Genomic DNA, 18,099 nt, shown 5'->3' on the forward strand with positions numbered 1-18,099 from the left:
CTCCTCAGCATCATCAGGTCTTTCCACAAGGACATGAAGGGCACTGTTGTCTTTGATGGCTCCACATCAGACCACTTTGACATCCGAAGTGGAGTGAAGCAGGGCTGTGTTCTTGCGCCAACCTTGTTTGGGATTTTCTTTGCTGTCCTGCTGAAGCAGGCCTTTGGAACTGCAACAGAAGGCATCTATCTCCAGATCAGATCAGACGGAAAGCTCTTCAACCTCTCCAGACTGAGAGCAAAGTCCAAAGTCCAGCTGAAATGTCTGCGTGACCTCCTCTTTGCCGACGATGCAGCTGTCACTGCCCACTCTGCCAAAGATCTCCAGCAGCTCATGGATCGTTTTAGCAAGGCCTGCCAAGATTTTGGACTGACGATCAGCCTTAAGAAAACACAGGTCATGGTTCAGGATGTGGACTCACCTCCCTGCATTACAATCTCTGCGCATGAACTGGAAGTTGTCCATGACTTTGTGTACCTTGGCTCAACGATCTCTGACACTCTTTCTCTCGACACCGAGCTAAACAAACGCATCGGCAAAGCAGCTACCACATTTTCCAGACTCACAAAGAGAGTCTAGTCCAACAAGAAGCTGACAGAACATACCAAGATCCAGGTCTACAGAGCTTGCGTCCTGAATACACTTCTGTACTGCAGCGAGTCATGGACTCTTCGCTCACAGCAGGAGAGGAAACTGAATGCTTTCCACATGCGCTGCCTCCGACACATTCTCGGCATCACCTGGCAGGACAAAGTTCCAAACAACACAGTCCTGGAACGAGCTGGAATCCCTAGCATGTATTCACTGCTGAAACAGAGATGACTGCGTTGGCTTGGTTATGTCATGAGAATGGATGATGGCCGGATCCCAAAGTATCTCCTCTATGGAGAACTCGTGCAGGGAAAGCGCCCTACAGGTAGACCACAGCTGCGATACAAGGACACCTGCAAGAGGGATCTGAAGGCCTTAGGAATGGACCTCAACAGGTGGGAAACCCTGGCCTCTGAGCAGCCCGCTTGAAGGCAGGCTGTGCAGCATGGCCTCTTCCAGTTTGAAGAGACACTTGGCCAACAGACTGAGGCAAGGAGGCAAAGAAGGAAGGCCCATAGCCAGGGAGACAGACCAGAGACAGACCAGGGACAGACTGCACTTGCTCCCAGTGTGGAGGGGATTGTCACTCCCGAATCGGCCTTTTCAGCTACACTAGACACTGTGCCAGAACCACCATTCAGAGCGCTATACTTTCGAGACTGAAGGTTGCCAACCTGAACAGGGAGGGAGACAGAACACAGCATTTTGCTGTTCATTTGAGAATCCCATTTCCCAGAAGGGGGAAATGTCAGATAAGATTTGGTGGTTACTGAGATCAAGTACATATTGGAAATTAAACATTTTATTTATTTTTCACTTTTCTGTATCACCCTTCCTCCAAGGAGATTAGGTTGGTGTACATAGTTCCTTACATCCTTCTGTCCTCTCAACAACCCTGTGAGGTAGGAGAGGCTGATAAGATAGTGACAGGACCAAAGTCAGCCAGGAAGCTCATGTCTGAGTAAGGATTTGAACCCAGATCTTCCAGTGCTTTCAAGCCACTACACCATCCTGTTTCTCTAATATGATATTATTAGGCATGGTAATTCAGTGTGCATAATTTGCAACAGCACAGATGTGAAATCATGAGCTCCTTGGGAGTGAACTTTCACTTAGAGCAGGGGTGTGAAACATAAGGCCCAGGGGCCAGATGCAGCCCTCAGGTTCTCAGCTGCTGAGGTGTCACTGCTGAACATAAAAATCTGGCTGTCCGGTATCTTGTAAAATGATCAAGATTTGTGTATTTTCTTTTTTGTCATGTGCAGTTAATGAGATCCTAAGTGAGAAAAAGTGCTTATTTTTGGTTATGACTTGTTTAATGACATCACTTCCAGCCCTGCAGGCATAAAGAATGCTATTTGGCCCTCTGCATGAAATGAGTTTGACACCCCTGACTTAGAGGGAGGGGATGTCAAACTTGCCCAGCCAGCTTCTCTTCTACAACCTATGAGTAGAGGTGGGTGAAAATGGTTTTATTTTTTCATAGATTTCAGTGTTTTCCAAAGTTAGAAGTGCAGAAAGCAGTGTTATGTGTTTTTATTCCAAGGGTGCATTTTTATAAACTATAATTATAAATTATAATCACTTTAAAAGGTAGTTGATACAGCAGATGCAGCCACACACACATATAAGTGTTAGAGAATATGCAGAGGTGTTATAGAATGGTTTATTATTATTATTATTATTATTATTATACAGATTTTGGTTTATTAATCTTTTTTCTCAAAAATGAGCAGAAAGCAGTGTTTTGTGTTTTTATTTTGTTATCACAAAAAAACCCCACCTCTACCTATGAGCCTGAGCACTGTTTTGCCAAATTCACACGCCATGCTTCACCTATAGAACTTATGCCCACTTTAAGCTAATTAGTTCCCCTTCTTTCTCCAAGAATGGCCCTAGTTTTGTGCTGCAGTGCTGCTGGACCCCACCACCAGGGTGGCTCACCTGTTCAACAAGCAGAGGTTCTCCTTCCTTCCCTCTCCCAACAGCAGCTTCTCCAGCCACCACAGCAACACCTTGGTTCTCTTGGGATCCTGGACCTTTAACAATTGTACTGAAACGGGAATTCCAGCAGGTGCAGCTTGTCATCTCACAGATGATAATTTGCACCTGCTAAAAGTTTCTCTCCTACACAATTCACTTTTCACAATTCACAAACTGAAAGTTTGCCCACCATGCTCTTGGGCATGGCCTCTCTCAATCTCTCCAACCTCTTTCTACACCCACTTTCCCTCCTCCAGGTGCTGCTTTTATCCCTGAGGGCCTTGTTATCTCTAAGTGACTGTAGCTGTGCAACACACTCACTGCATGCTAAGGCTCTGGTGTTAACCCCATGCTTCCCAGACCTGCTGGAGTAAGGGGCCACTGTTGACACCACACCCTCTCTCCTCCAGGGATCTTGTGCGTTTCCATTACAACTGCAAGTGCTTAATTTCCAGAAGGAGAGAAATCAGGGTTTAAAACAGTGCCTGGGAATCCATGATACTGAATCATCACACACGTGACACAAGCAGAAAAGTTATGTGTGTGGAGTTAAAGGAGATTGTCTTCTTTTGCTGTCAGGCTCCTGATACCTTCAACAGCTGTGTGAGAAAGGGAAACTCAATGCCTGTTGCCATGGGAAATGATTCAACCACCTGTTGAGTTTCTAATCTTTCATGGGATTGGGTGGGGTGCCAGGGGGTGAGAAAGGGGTGCAGGGGGTCATTTGTACCCAGGCCCCAGGTGAAAAAGGGACCCAGGAGCCAAAGGAGAGTACTCAGAAATTTCCTGGGATCTTACATTTTCCTATCTCACATGGACTTGCTGTCCTTGTGGGATTCTGAAAGTGCTACCACAGGCATGAGGTGATGGCTCTTGCCACAACCCATATACACAGGGCTGAGGAATGCATACATGAGACTCCTTTAACACAGTGTCAAATCTGGAATGATTTAATGAGTTTTGGATTTGAAGATTAGTCATAAGAGGGACTGTTGGGGATATAGCTTTTGTGGGGTGGAAATTTAGGTCATTAATATAAATGCAGTAAGTAATTAGAATTTTTGGCTTTGCTCTTGCTATGCTGTTAGAGATACTCCATGTAGTTTTTCCCCCCTATTTTTCTTTTTTTGTTTGTTTTTATGTATTTTTATGTATTAATGTTGTTTGTTAATTTTTTAAAATATTGTTATAAATAAAATATACTAAAAAAATAGTGTCAAATCTAGGAGGAAATTGGCCTGCTACATTAGCTGTTTGGCTTGTGGATCCGCTTACAAGGAAGGAGTGTATAGGAACTCAGGGGCACAGCTGCAAGACTACAGCTGCTGCAGAAGTATGTTTTGGTACACACAAAACACTGTCCATTCTAGTGTGAACCTAAATACCATGATGCTAATTTTACACAATGGTTTTCTGAATTTAAAATATTTTAGAGAGACTCGGGGCCCAATTCTATCTGATTTTCCAGTGCCGGTGCTGATGTGCCAATGTGATGTGCACTGCTTCCTGTGATGGGAAGGCAGTCACAGAGGCCTCCAAGGTACGGGAACATTTGTTATCTTGGGGCTGCATTGAGGTGCTGGGAAGTTGGATAGGATTGGGCCCTTAGGAAGGTGTTTCATTTTCCACATTACTGTAAACCTGGGCTCCACATTGGGAAGCCTGGTAGACCTGGGCTCCAAAGATTATTCCAGCTGTTGCCACATCCCTCCCCTTGCTGTGGCATCCCTCCTCACCTCTTTGGGAAGAAGAAACTTTCTACTCTGATAAAATTCCTCTCAGAGGCTCTGTGGGGTGCTGCGTGCTGACACACAAGAGCAAAAGAGAACTGCACTTCTCACATGCTCAGAGGCTAACCACACCAAGTATATTTCACAGTTCCCAGAGCCCTCGCTCCAGCACTGTGCACTGTTTCTGAAAGGGACTGACAGCCCAAGCCTATGCATGTCTACTCAGAAGTAAATCTCATTATAGTCAATGGGGCTTACTCCCAGGAAAAGTGTGGAAAGGATTGTAGTCTGTGAGCCAAGTCTATGCATGTCTACTCGGAAGTAGGTCCCATTATAGTCATTGGGGCTTACTCCCAGGAAAGTGTGGGTAGGATTGCAGCCTCAGAGCCCAGTCTACTCAGAAGTAAGTCCCATTATAGTCAATGGGGCTTACTCCCAGGAAAGTGTGGAAAGGATTGGGCCCGAAGCAAGCCAGGGAGGCAGCCAGCCAGCTGGAGCCCGCTGCCTCTCTAGGGAGCACGGCTTCCTTGGGAGACGCCGTCTGCTGTGGAGGCGGCGTGGGTCGGGCCAAGGGGCGGAGCAGGCCCCGGATGCGCTTCTCAGGCTGGGTTGTCGGCGCAGCCGCGGAGCTCCTGCCGGCGCCCTTCACCTTGTGCTGGGTTGGGGCGCCTGCACGCGCGGAGGGAGGGGGAAGGGCCAGCAGCAACAGCAGCAGCAAGCGCCGCCTGAAGGGAGCCGGACTTGCCTCGCGTCATCGCGTCTCCTCCCCCCCCCCCCGCGTGGAAGGATGTCGTTGGTGGCCGAAGCCTTCGTGACGCAAATAGCAGGTGAGGCGAGGCCGTTGCACTGCGGCCGTTGGAGAGAGTGGCGACCGTTGCTTTCGCTCCTTCACTTTTGAACTGGGTGGTGCCAGGGGAGGGGGCGTGTCCGTTGGAGGGGGGGGATCAAGAGCTGAGCCCCCCTCCCCCCTCCCGGACACGCAGCTCTTTCCCCAGTTGAGCTGTTGGGGAGACTGCTTGGCAGGGGCATGTGGTGGGTGGGGAGGCAGCAGGTGAGGCAGGGCCTCCCCACTGGAGTCCTTCGAAAAGCACCGCTGCGGGGGGAGGCACCTAAGCACCCATAACGCACGCGCAGCGCGCCTCTGGCGGTACCTTTCAAAGGATTCCGGTGGGGAGGCTCTGCCTCACCTGCTCCCCACCCACGTCCCTGCTGCTTGGGGTGCAAATCCTCCAGGCACTGTCTCTAATGATCTGACTGCATAAAAGGCATAGTGGATGAAAGAGTAGCCCTGCGCCAAGCGCTAAACGATGCCCCCGAAGTGACGTCGCTTCCAGAAGTGATGTCATACCCAGACTTTTAAAACAATGAAAAATGGCGCAGTGGCATAGCTAAGGCGTCTGCTGCCTGGGGTAGAAGAAGATTTTGTAGCTCCTCCACCAACAAAATCAAATTTAAGTGATTGTGGCTTCTCCTACTGGAAGCTCGGATGTCTCACACGGCATGCCTCACAAGCTCGGATGCCTCACACACAAAGAACGGTGACCACACCGTGAGGGAAGATTTCTGGAAATGAGGAGTTATATGAGTTTCTCATTGAACATTAATTGTAAAAAGTACATTTTTTAAAATATGGAATTTGGTGATAGCCTGTCTATGTGAACTGCCTTGGGTCTCTCATTGTGAATGAGAAAGGCGGTATAGAAATCCTGCATAATAATACAGACATCCGCTGCTTAACAACCTTCCGCTTAAAGATGGACCACATATACCATGGTGGTCAAAGCACAATAAAGATGCTCTTAATGAGGCAATCGTGTCTCCCATGCCCTGCAGCAGTGTCTGTTTACACAACAAAGAGGCCCTTAACACAGAGAAGAGGCAATCTATCTCTAGTAGCCTGTGCAGCCAGCTAGTTTCTGGCAGGGAGTGTGTTTACACCACAAAGGCACTAGATTGGACTGAATGTTCACTTAACAACCTAACTGCATAACAACAGGGATTGGAGAGGGTATCGCTGTTGTTAAGTGGTGTGCACCTGTAATAATATAATTTGCTAAGTATATGGTAAATCAAATGTTTTTGGTTAATTGACCCTAATTGTATTTGGTAGAATACAGATATTCCAGCACAGTTTGTTTCATTGCATTCAGAATGAAATTATCCTTGCAATGATGTAACATGATGGTATTATTCGAACATACCAAGGTTTTCACAATTTTGGCCATTATTTATTTATAGAATTTATATCCCACCTTTCTGTCCCGGTAAAGGGCACTCAAGGCGGCTTATAAAAGAAATCATATATATATTATATATATATATATTATATATTGGCAACCTTCAGTCTCGAAAGACTATGGTATCGCGCTCTGAAAGGTGGTTCTGGCACAGCGTCTAGTGTGGCTGAAAAGGCCAATCCGGGAGTGACAATCCCTTCCATACCAGGAGCAAGTGCAGTCTGTCCCTGGTCTGTCTCCCTGGCTATGGGCCTTCCTTCTTTGCCTCTTTGCCTCAGACTGTTGGCCAAGTGTCTCTTCAAACTGGGAAAGGCCATGCTGCACAGCCTGCCTCCAAGCAGGCCACTCAGAGGCCAGGGTTTCCCACTTGTTGAGGTCCATTCCTAAGGCCTTCAGATCCCTCTTGCAGATGTCCTTGTATCGCAGAAATCGATACAGAAAAGAAATCATACAAAAACATAAACTATATAAATATGTATAAAAATGAAATATTTTAAAAAAATAAAACACAGTAAAACTTGAATCCAAAATTAATTTTTTTTTAAAAAAGCCATGCCCCTTGTGTCAGCATTAAAAGTCTTCTTTAAATGAAAAGGTCTTAAACCCCCACTGAAAGGACTCTAAAGAGGGAGCTGTTCTCAGTTCCAGGGGGAGGGAGTTCCACAGACGGGGAACCACCACTGAGAAGGCCCTCTTTCTTGCTGCCATCCCCCTCACCTCCACAGGTGGTGGCACAGTCAGAAGAGCCCCCTCTGATGACCTGAGAGGACAGGTCAGATTGTATGGAAGGAGGCGGTCCCTCAAATACTCTGAACCCGAGTCGTATAGGGCTTTTGAAGTTAAAATTAGCACTTTGAATTCAGCCCAGAAACGAACTGGCAGCCAGTGTAGCCGCTGAAGCAGCGGCCTGACTGAGTTGAACCGATGAGCCCCAGCAACCACACGGGCAGCTGCATTCTGCGCTAATTGTAGTTTCCGGAATGTCTTCAGAGGCGGCCCCACGTAGAGCGCGTTGCAGTAGTCTAATCTGGATGTCACTAGGGCATGGGTCACCTTGACCAGGTCTGAATGAGGTTCAGGTTCCTAAGTGAGAAAAAAGTGCTTATGATCATGACTTGCTTAATGACATCACTTGCAGTTCTCAGTAGGCATCATGAATGCTATTTGGCCCTCTGTATTAAATGGGTTTGACATGCCTGGTTTAAACCGTTAAACCGCTTGTTCTTTAGTCAGACTTTTCAAGTACGAACTACTTAGTGGCATAGCTAAGGGACTGGAGTGGGTGGTAATTGCACTGGGCAACAAGCTTAAGTGGGCTTGTTGCCCACTGTCAAACAGAGCTTGACACTAATCCTGATAAGACAGAGGTTCTCCTGGTCCAGAAGTCCAAGACTCTGGTATTGGACTAATGTCCTGCTCTGAATGGGGTTGCACTCCCTCTGAATGAGCAGGTCCGCAGCTTGGGGTGATCCTGGATCCACAGTTGCTCCTGGATTCCCAGGAGCAAATGATTCTTCAGGAGCAAATGGCAGAAGAGAAAATACACAAAACTTGATCATATTTTTAAGATACGGGAGAGCCCAATTATCAGGCGGACTGCCCTTTTAGCAGTGATATCTCAGCACAGCTCAGCAGCTGGGAGAGCCTGAGAGGGCCACAGCCCTGATTTAAACTGTTAAATCCCTTTAGCATTTGGACTGAGATATTTAAGTGACTCCCCTCCTTTCATATGAACCAGCTCCTCCCCTAAGGTTATCTGAGAGGGCTCTTTCTTGTGTGCCGCCTCTTTTGTGGTGGCATCGCAACTATGGAATTCCTTCCTATTTGAATTAAAATCTATACCGGGGTGTCAAACTCATTTCAGTCAGTGGTCTGAATAGCATTCATGACACCTGCTGAAGGCCGGAAGTGACATCATTAAGCAGAAAGTGACATCATTGATGGTGACCAGAAATAAGCACTTTGTTCTCACATAGAAACTCATTAGCTGCATATGGCAGAAAAGAAAATGTGTGAATCTTGTTCATAATTTCAAGATACGAGAGAGCCCAGTTATCACAGTGGGAGAGCCTAGTTGTAATGGGGGTCAGAGAAATTACTTCTGGGGGTCGCATCTGGTCCGTGGGCCTTATGTTTGATTTTCTTGATCTATGCTGTCTCTGCTGGCCTTCCAGGGACTGAAGTCTTTTATGTGTTTGTTTGCTTCCCCCCTTGATACCTATAATCATTTTGTTATGGTTTACACTTTGTCTTTGGTATTTGTTCATATATATATATATATATATATATATATATATATATATATATATATATATATATATATATATATATATATATATATATTTGCAGTTCTTATTAGCCTTTTGTTGTTTTGCTGCTGTTTTTATTATTATTATTATATTTCTGTCTTAACTTTTTATGAGTGCTACTTTTATGATTTAATATTATAGTATTTATTGTGTGTTTAAAATGTTGTAAGGGGCCTTGAGCTGCTCCAATGTCAGGGGAAGGGGATATAAATAAATATATCTTAAGTATTCTTGCTGCAACCACACTACTTAACTGATAGGCCTTGGAAGCTGATGTGAGGAAAAACTCTCCAGGTCCAGTAATCGCAGCATCACCAAGAGTGTCCTATAAGCAGGTGTCTGTCATGCTACTTTTGAATAGTTTATTATACAAGTCATTAAGTTTCCAGGGCTGTATTTCTTTATTGGAAAATGTAACACCATGTGATTCTTCATGGTCCACCTATTCAAAGTACCACCGAAAGTAATTGCCAGTTACTTCTGGTGGTTCTTTGAACAGATGGACCATGTGAAGTGGTACAGTAGAGGACAAATGTTGAGAAACAGTACTCTAAGGCAGGGGTGCCCAAACCCCGGCCCTGGGGCCACTTGCGGCCCTCAAGGGCTCTCAATGCGGCCCTCAGGAAGCCCCCAGTCTCCAATGAGTCTCTGGCCCTCCAGAGATTTGCTGCAGCCTACGCTGGCCTGAAGCAACTGCTTTCAGTGTGAGGGCAACTGTTTGACCTGTCACATGAGCTGTGGGATGAGGGTTCCCTCCAATGCTTGCTGTTTCACATCTGTGATGCATTAGTAGCAGCAAAGGAAAGGCCAGCCTTGCTTTGTGCAAGGCCTTTTATAGGCCTTGAGCTATTGCAAGACCTTCATTCATTCATATAAGCTCATCTTTAATATATTCATTTATGTAAACTTATGTAAATCTATTCAAATTTAAAATGTAAATTAATTCTTCCCCCCCTGCCCCCGACACAGTGTCAGAGAGACGATGTGGCCCTCCTCCCAAAAACTTTGGATACCCCTGCTCTAAGGCATACTTTATGGGTGCTCTCTTAAGAATCACATGGTGTTACATTTTCCAATAGAGAAAGACAGCCCTGGTGATGACATCATCACCAGTTACTTCTGGGTTGGAATGCCAGATGTGACATGGCAAACATCAGTAAGAGATTCAGGATGGACAGGAGGGCTTTTTCAAGTGTGGAAAAGCATGCTTAGGAGCTCTGCCCACTGAGTTGAGCTTCCTACCAGGTTTTCCTGCCAGGCGACAGGTGTTCAGGCGTCTTGTGAGTACTACCATACACCACCTCGAGTACCACTGCTGTTATCCATACCACTGGTTACAAAACACTCCCTAAGAGGAAGGGGCAGCAGGGTTGTGACTGAACAGTAATTGATGTTACTTAAAATGAGACGGGGGGGGGGGAATGAAAATGATATACTTTGTGAATTGTCCCTAAAAGTTGGTGAAGGTGTTCATTTTTTAAATAGGCGCTCCTATATATGGGTGACGCAGAATATTGAGCCAGTTTGCAAACTGGGACTCTCTAAATAAGTATACCGAAATTAGAACTAAATAAAATATAACAGGGCAATACACAGGCTTTTTAGTTATTTTCAGGTTGGATGTTTAGCAAAACAGCTCAACTTGAGTTGTCATCAAGTTGAAGAAGAGTTGTTTTGCTTGACATCCAACCTGGAGAACAATTTGGAAGAGCTCAAAAATCTGCTTACTGTAACATTTTAATTGGTTCTAATTTATTTATTTAATACATTTGAACCCTGCCTTGTAGGAAAAAATCCTTACAAGGTGGCATCCAAAATATAAAGTTCAGCAAAAATGCATTAAACTCACACAAAAATATGCTACTGTGATTTTAATATTGTGATTTTATTATGTGTATTTTCATTGTATGGTTGTAAGTGGTCTTGGTTACTGGGTTTATTATCTGCGGAAAGGCAGTATATAAATCTGCAAGTAAATAAATAACTCATAAAAGCAGCAGAATACAGCATCAACCTAATGAAGGTCTTGCCTTGCTTTGACTGTTGAAATGAGACTGTTCTTCAAGCTGTAATCCTGCACTGTCTTGCCCAAGAAGTTTGCCTTAGGGGCCAAACTACGTGTGTGCCAAAATGCATTGTTAAGAGATATGCAGTACTTCCAACTGGAAGTGATGTATGTATGTATGTATGTATGTATGTATGTATGTATGTATGTATGTATGTATTATTTATTTATTTAAAAGAAACACTAGCTGTGGGGTGTATGTGTGTGTGATTCTGATCAAAACTGTGATGTGTGAGGAGGAGATAAAATGTTCCTTCATGTTGTTTTCCTGCCAGAAACTCTCCTCATAGCTACTGTTTGCCCCCAAAGTGATGGTTTGCTTCAGAGGGAATTGATAACACAAAATTAAAACAGAACCCTTCAGCTCCTTGTCTATTCTGGAGGGTCTTCTTTTGTCTCATTACCCCAATCTGCAGTGTGTTTTTGTGCTGCTAAGACATGTGTCCTGATGTGAAGTTTTAAATGGTTTAGAGCAGGGGTCTCCAAACTTGTTGGCCAGAGGGCTGCATCAAATGTCTGGCACGGTTTTGAGGGCTGAAAAAAATAAAATGTATATAAATAAGAGATGGAACTTAGATGTGTGAATAAATGCATGAATGGGCTCATTCATTCAACCTCTCTGGCCCTTAGAAAACTCTCAGATGCAACCAGAGCACAGTCCCGTCATGTTCGGCAAAGTGATCCAGGGGCTTTCAGGGGACAAGAGGCTGGCCGCAGGCCGGATAAAGGCTCGCCGTGGGCCACATCTGACCTCCAGGCCAGGGTTTGGAGACCCCTGATTTAGAGTATTAGAAGAGGACATGCTTTAAAAAGAGCCAGTTCAACATTGCAAATTGGCTCTTTTTGGAGTACCCACTTCTGACTTTGACCAGAGCACCTGGCTTCAAATTCCCACACTGCCGTGACTCTCATGGGGTTGTCTCAGGCTACCTTATTGTAGCCCAGGGCTCTCAGCTGCTGAGCAGTGCTGAGGTGTTACTGCTGAAAATGCAGCCCACATGAAAATTGGGCTCTCCCATATCTTGAAATATGATCAAGATTTGCATATTTTCTCTTCTGTCATTTGCAGCTAATGAGTTCCTAAGTGAGAAAAATGCTTGATTTTGGTTATGACCTGTTTAATGACATCGCTTCCTGCCTATTGACATCACTTCTGACCCTTAGCAGGCACCATGAATGTTGTTCAGGCCTCTGTATTAAACAAATTTGACACCCCAGTTGTAGCCTAAACTAACTCACAGTATGTTGTATGTATAGAACTTGTATGCCCTGAGCTCTATAGATGAAGGGCAAGATATGAATGTGATAAAAACAACATGGTATCCAGTCTAATTCATAAGTACAATACTGAACACTAGAAGAGATGAAGTCCATACATTCATCACTCTTAATCCAATGGTTCATTATTGTTGTTCATATAAGCATCATTCAAGGGTGGAAATAAATGAGTATTGGAGTAAGTTCCTCTTTAAAATAATGGATTTATTTTCTGTTCATCCCCTCCTTTTTAAAAAATACCAGCTTCCTTATTATGCATGCATGGTAGTGCAGTTATAATTGAGAAACTTTTAATATTGGTAATAAAAATGAAATTTGATTGGCTAGTAATAGAAGGTCCTGTTCATGAAAACAATCACTTCGTCTTGCAGTTCCAATTAACTGTAACTGCTGTGATGATACAGAAGCTATAAAACATCGATCTTCACTGCACGTGCACTTAAATTGTTATCGGATGATTATACTTTCTTTGGGTTTTTAGACATGTATTCGGAGATTTTTCTTGGTCCAGTAGTGGGTCATGTGTGGATGTTGACTTTTTAAAAAATGTCCTCCTCTCCTCTCTGGAGAATGTGTAGTCTCTGCCAGACATAATTGCTTTGCTTTTCATGCTTGTCCATCTGCGGTACTTTAGCAGTATAGTGAATGTTTGGTTTCTAAAGCTTTGCCCCCTCCACTAGGTAAGTTGCATTCTGTTGAACTTGCTGAGCATAGTCTGTTGCTCTAATGCACTAATGATTAAATAGAAAATGATGACCAAATCATTTATGAAGCGTTAAGAGGCTTTTCGTGATAGTGTTGACTGGATAATGAGGGAATGATTGGCTTGCATGTCTCACTGCAAGACCACAGTTTTACCCATGAAGCTGCACAGCACAGCTTCTCACACCAAGGGGACAGCATATTTTTTCCCCCCCGTAATGTGGGAGGCAATTGTTTGCATTTATTTCAAACTGGTTGTCACATAAGTCAGAGCTCAGATCTACTTGAGAGGCAATCGTAGCAACTTGTTCACTTGTAGTTGCATATAAAGCTTTGTAAGGAGTACTGGTAATTGTAAATATATTGCTTATGAACTGTCTGCAAAATAAAAGAACTTCTTTTATCACTTACATTTGCTGTTCAGATGATGTCTGAAACCATCTTTCTTATAGCAGCACCTTTTCTTAAAAATCAACTGATAATATTACATCAGAAAAATTGATACAAAAATAATTAATGGAATTCTTCTAAACATTTGCTCATTCCCTCTCTGTAAATAAAAAAGAGTTATTTTTTTGTGGGTGATGGGAATCTTCCAGTGTTTTTACCAGTGTTAAGAGACTCCACTTCTCATTTGATATTTTAATGTTGAAGTTTTGACTGTTTTGAAAAACACTCACTACCTGCTGTTTGATCTCTTAAGTCGCCTGAAGTTCAACTCCAAAGCACTATAGAGATGTGCAAAAGTAAATCTCACATATGCATTCAGATGTATTAGGGTGAGTTATTATCCATAATATATACCTATAATAAATACGTGGAATTCCATATAGACTGCTTTTGTAGACAAAAACTAACCCTCTGTTACAGTGCACCAACTAACAAGGTGGATAGAATAGCAAATCTATGTGAGTCCCCCTTATGCCCACCTGTGCCAGAGGGCCTCACTTGACCTCCTAGAAGTGACTGGAAGTGCCTTCTGGTTACATCTAGGAGGTGTTTTGTGGCATGAGGAGGTTATGTATGATCTTCCTTCACCTCATAAAGCCTGCTGGAGCCTTCTGATAGGCTCTTATGGTTTTTCAGGCCCCAAAGATTGGCGGAAATCAGTATCCACTGAGTTCTTGGAACAAATCCTCTGCTGATACTGAGGGCCCACTGTGTGAAGTTAAAGTATTAAATTAACATGTAGACACTGTTATCATAAAATGTCAGTGACCAAAGCATTTTGGGAAAAATAACAATATAAATGGCAGTTTTCAGGTGTTTGATTATTAAAAGATACATAGAATTGAGTCCGGCTACTTTCAAGGGTGGTTGCAAACCTCTTTGGGAAGTGTGTAGAGTGATGTGGGTTTTATGGAAACTTTTACAATGTCCTAAATCAGTGGTTGTCAACCTTTTTCATGCCACAACCCCAATAAAGTATGCAACTGGGAACCCACCACCTATCCTGCAACCCTCCTCGGCCTGATTTGTCCACCCCTACCCACTCTGTTTCCCCTTATCCCTTGTGTCTTCACAACAACCCTGTGAGGGAGCAGCCTTAGGAGTTGCAGTGCAAGAAGTGACTGTGTAGGATTATATCAAGAACTCAGTTCTGATAAGGCACTACCATTATTGGATTGGATCCAAGCCCTCTCTTGCACAGGCTTGGAAAGGTTGCCACAACCTGTTTTGCCAGATTCCCAATCCAAGCTCTGCCTGGAGAATCTATGCCCACTTTTAGCTCATTAGCTCTCCTTTTTTACCCAACAATGACCCTAGTTCCGCCTTGCAGCACTGCTGGACCCCACCACCAGGGTAGCTTGCCTGTTTAACCTGCAGAGGTCCCCCTTCCTCCCTCTCCTGCCAGCAGCTTCTCCCACCACTATAGCAGCAATTTGGTCCTCAGCAGGCCTTGGGCGTGGCAGCCAAACACCACTCTTAGTGTCTCTAGTCTCTAGTCTAAAAGGGTTCAGCAGGTAGTGTCCAGGCTCTCTCGTCCTGTGCCCACAGAAGGGCTCTGCCTTTGGGCAGTGCTGTGCGAGGCCAACCAGGGCATCAGCCTGTTGTGGGTTCTTCCCCCAGACCCAACCCTTCCTCCCCTTCACCCCTCTGACTCTTGGTGCCCTGAGGCCTCTGGGACCGTCAGTCTTGGGTTCCCAGCCTGGAGTCCACCAGGTTGCCAGCCTTCCTCCCCCTGGTGCCATCCTGGTTCTTGCCTTTGCTGTCCTTCTTGATACAAGGTCTGATAAGATCCTGGGCAGGAGGTCTGGTCCAGAGGGTTGAACCTCCATTTGCCTGAAGATAACATCCGAAGGTCGCCAGTTCAAGGCCACCGGCACTGTGCGACCTTGAAGCAGCTGACAAGCTGAGCCGAGCTATTCCATCTGCTCTGAGCGTGGGAGGATGGAGGCCAGAATGTGCGACCAGATCAAGAAAGAAACATCTGAATGTTGTGGTTTCTTGAAAGATAGAAACCTTCTTTTAAATTGTAAAAATCCCTACGGGGATTTAAAAATTGCCTGCCTATGTAAACCGCCTTGAATAAAGTCTAAGGAGAAATCTGAGGACCAAGAAAGGCGGTATAAAAATACCTGTAGTAGTATTATTATTAGTCTGTTCCAGTAGCCTCCAAAGTTCATTCACACATCAGTAGTCCATTAGCCATTCGTTCCTCAGTCCAGTCTCCTTCCTAAAGCTTTCCTCCTTCTACTGCCCACACCAAACTCTCCCTTCATTAGGTGTTTTTATGCTTGAGGGCCCTATTGCCTTCAAGTGGCTGCAGCTGTGCAGCACACTCTGCTGAATACCCAGGCCTTACCCTTAAAGGGGCCACTGCTGACACCACATCCTACCTCCTCGCCAGATCTTCAGCAATTCCAATAAAATAAAACAAAATAAATAAAAATAGAACATCTTCTTTTCCTCAATGCTTTCACTCCATCATGCAGTGATAAAAATATCAGTTAAGAAATTAACGCAATTAAAAGGCAACAACAGCCAATTCCCTTTTCTTCTATCCTTAACTCATGACCCTTTGTCACCTGCCACAGGAGCTTGCACGCTACACCCACTTGAAGAGTTTGGCTCAAACTGAGGAGAGGCCCCACTGAGGGACTGAGGCAATTCCAGATGAGGAGATCACCTGTCACTGTACTTTTCACTTTCCCAGTGCTTCCTGGCTGTTACTTGCCTGCTACTTCCGGCAGCAACAAAAGCAATTCAGGAACTATTACTGAGACTATCCAGGTGCTGCTAGTCCCTTGCTGTGGAAGGGCAGTTAGCATCTTCATAAGAAGAGCCATGCTGAATCAGGCCCAGAGCCCAACTAGTCCAGCTTCTGTATCTCACAGCAGTCCACCAGATGCCTCATGGAACACACAAGACTACAAGATATTTGCATCTCACTGCCGTTTCCCTGCATCTGGCATTCTATTTACCCTTGCATCCTTCAATGAAGACCTCAGACTGCACTTGGGTTTAACTTGGGCCACCTTATTAAACACAAGTGACCACTCTTTAACACATAGAACCTACTGACCTGGTCCATGGCCTGGTCCCTGTCACCTAGCAGCCATCCGGTGCTTCCCCATTGGTTGGAGGACCCTGCAGATCTGCCCTCTTTGCTTGCTTGAGGGAAGGAGGGAGGGAGGGGAGGGAAGATGCAGATTGGTGGGAGAAGGGTAACCTGGTTGACCTTCATACAAGGACTTTCCTGCTAGATATGCAAAAAATTAGGCTATGAGACATAACCCCCCCCCCGTTCTTTACTGCTCTTTAATCTGTTGTCCATACAGTACATGCTTTCTTTCCCATGTGTGCACATGCCCCAAAAGGGATAAAGCTTCCCATCATAACAGTTTTTGAGAAACATTCACAGGCTTAGCAGAGCATTCATTTGCTAAGTCTGTTTCTCTTTGTCTTGACTGAGCTGAAAATCTTCCAGTTCCGCCAAGCTGCTACTGTTGGCGAAATGCTGAGGATCCATAGGGCAATCCTGGACAAGAGTTGGCTGCTACAGTATCATACTGTATGAAAGGAGATTCATTCGCTGCTGCCCGCCAAATGATGTCTTTGTCCAAAATTTTTCTTTTACATCATACCCAGCAATGTTTGCCATTGCGTCTAGTTTGTGGATTTCAGGGACATTCTTGACTACTTCCATAATTGCATCATTATCCATCTTCTGATAAATGTGGTCCTCTGAACTGAGAATTCAAAAGGATGCTGCCAGATGAGGTGGATGAGAGCGGAACTCAGATATCTTAGCAAACATTTGTTTTACTAGCACTTTTTTTTAAATAGAAAAAGGCAGAAACTTGCTGGTAACTTCAGAGCAGTTCAGATAATGCCTATGTGGCCTCATTATAATGAAGTCACTGAAGGAAGGATGAATTGTTAGATATAAATACAGTGGGTAGGGGTATGCTAATAACGTGACAAGAATGAAGAAACATTTAATAGAGTGTAGAAATTATGCTGAATTACACGTCCTATATAGAATGGTAATGCAATGAAGTGGTGGAACATTGGCAGCTGAGAAAAGTCTATCCAGTCAACTGAATGAAAATCTGTAACAATGCCACACAGGGCGCAATCCTAACCAACTTTCCAGCACTGGCATAGCTGTGCCAGTGGGCATGTGCTGCATCCTGCAGTTGGGAGGCAGTCATGTAGGGCTCCTCAAGGTAGGGTAATGTTTGTTCCCTTACCTTGGAGTTGCATTGCCCTTATGTCAGTGCTGGAAAGTTGGTTAGGATTGCAGCCTAAGTCATTCTTCTTTGTGATTAGGCATTATTTTGACTCTCTAAAGCAGTGGTTCCCAACCTTTAGGAGCTTGCAGAACACTGAGGCAAAAACTGGAATTGTTGTGGATCACATGAAACCCCTACTGCCCTGCATTCAAAAAATACAATTCAATTTGTAATAATTAGAGAAGATGATGATTAATAATGATTAATAATTAAGAAGAGAATAATAGTGATTATTATTATTAATAGAGAAGTTTTGTGGGTTGCTGCTTTGTTGCTGACTGTGGGCTATCCATTCTCTACCCTCTCTGGTGGTTTGTGGAGAAGCGTCTCACGAGCGAGCACTCCCCACAGTTTACCACAGTGGTTTTCAAACTGGGGCATCGCAACACCCCAGCCTGAGAGCCCTGTACTGTTTTCCCTTAAGGGGCGGGGAGGAGAAGAAGGCAGTGATGTGATGCCCAGCAT

The 18,099-nt window shown here is 44.6% G+C and overlaps 1 protein-coding gene across 1 annotated transcript in view; it reads left to right on the forward strand.

The window, feature by feature from the left end:
• Positions 1-4,916: 4,916 nt before the first annotated feature.
• The window catches only part of MTX2 (metaxin 2), a 68,218-nt gene continuing 55,035 nt past the window's right edge, over positions 4,917-18,099 (forward strand). The window contains exon 1 of the mRNA XM_066612289.1: positions 4,917-5,131. Coding sequence (XP_066468386.1) covers positions 5,092-5,131 — 40 coding nt within the window. The 5' untranslated portion in view covers positions 4,917-5,091. The remainder of the gene's footprint in view (positions 5,132-18,099) is intronic.

This window comes from Tiliqua scincoides, chromosome 1 (genome assembly GCF_035046505.1).
Source record: "Tiliqua scincoides isolate rTilSci1 chromosome 1, rTilSci1.hap2, whole genome shotgun sequence".
Taxonomy (NCBI): Eukaryota; Metazoa; Chordata; class Lepidosauria; order Squamata; family Scincidae; genus Tiliqua; species Tiliqua scincoides.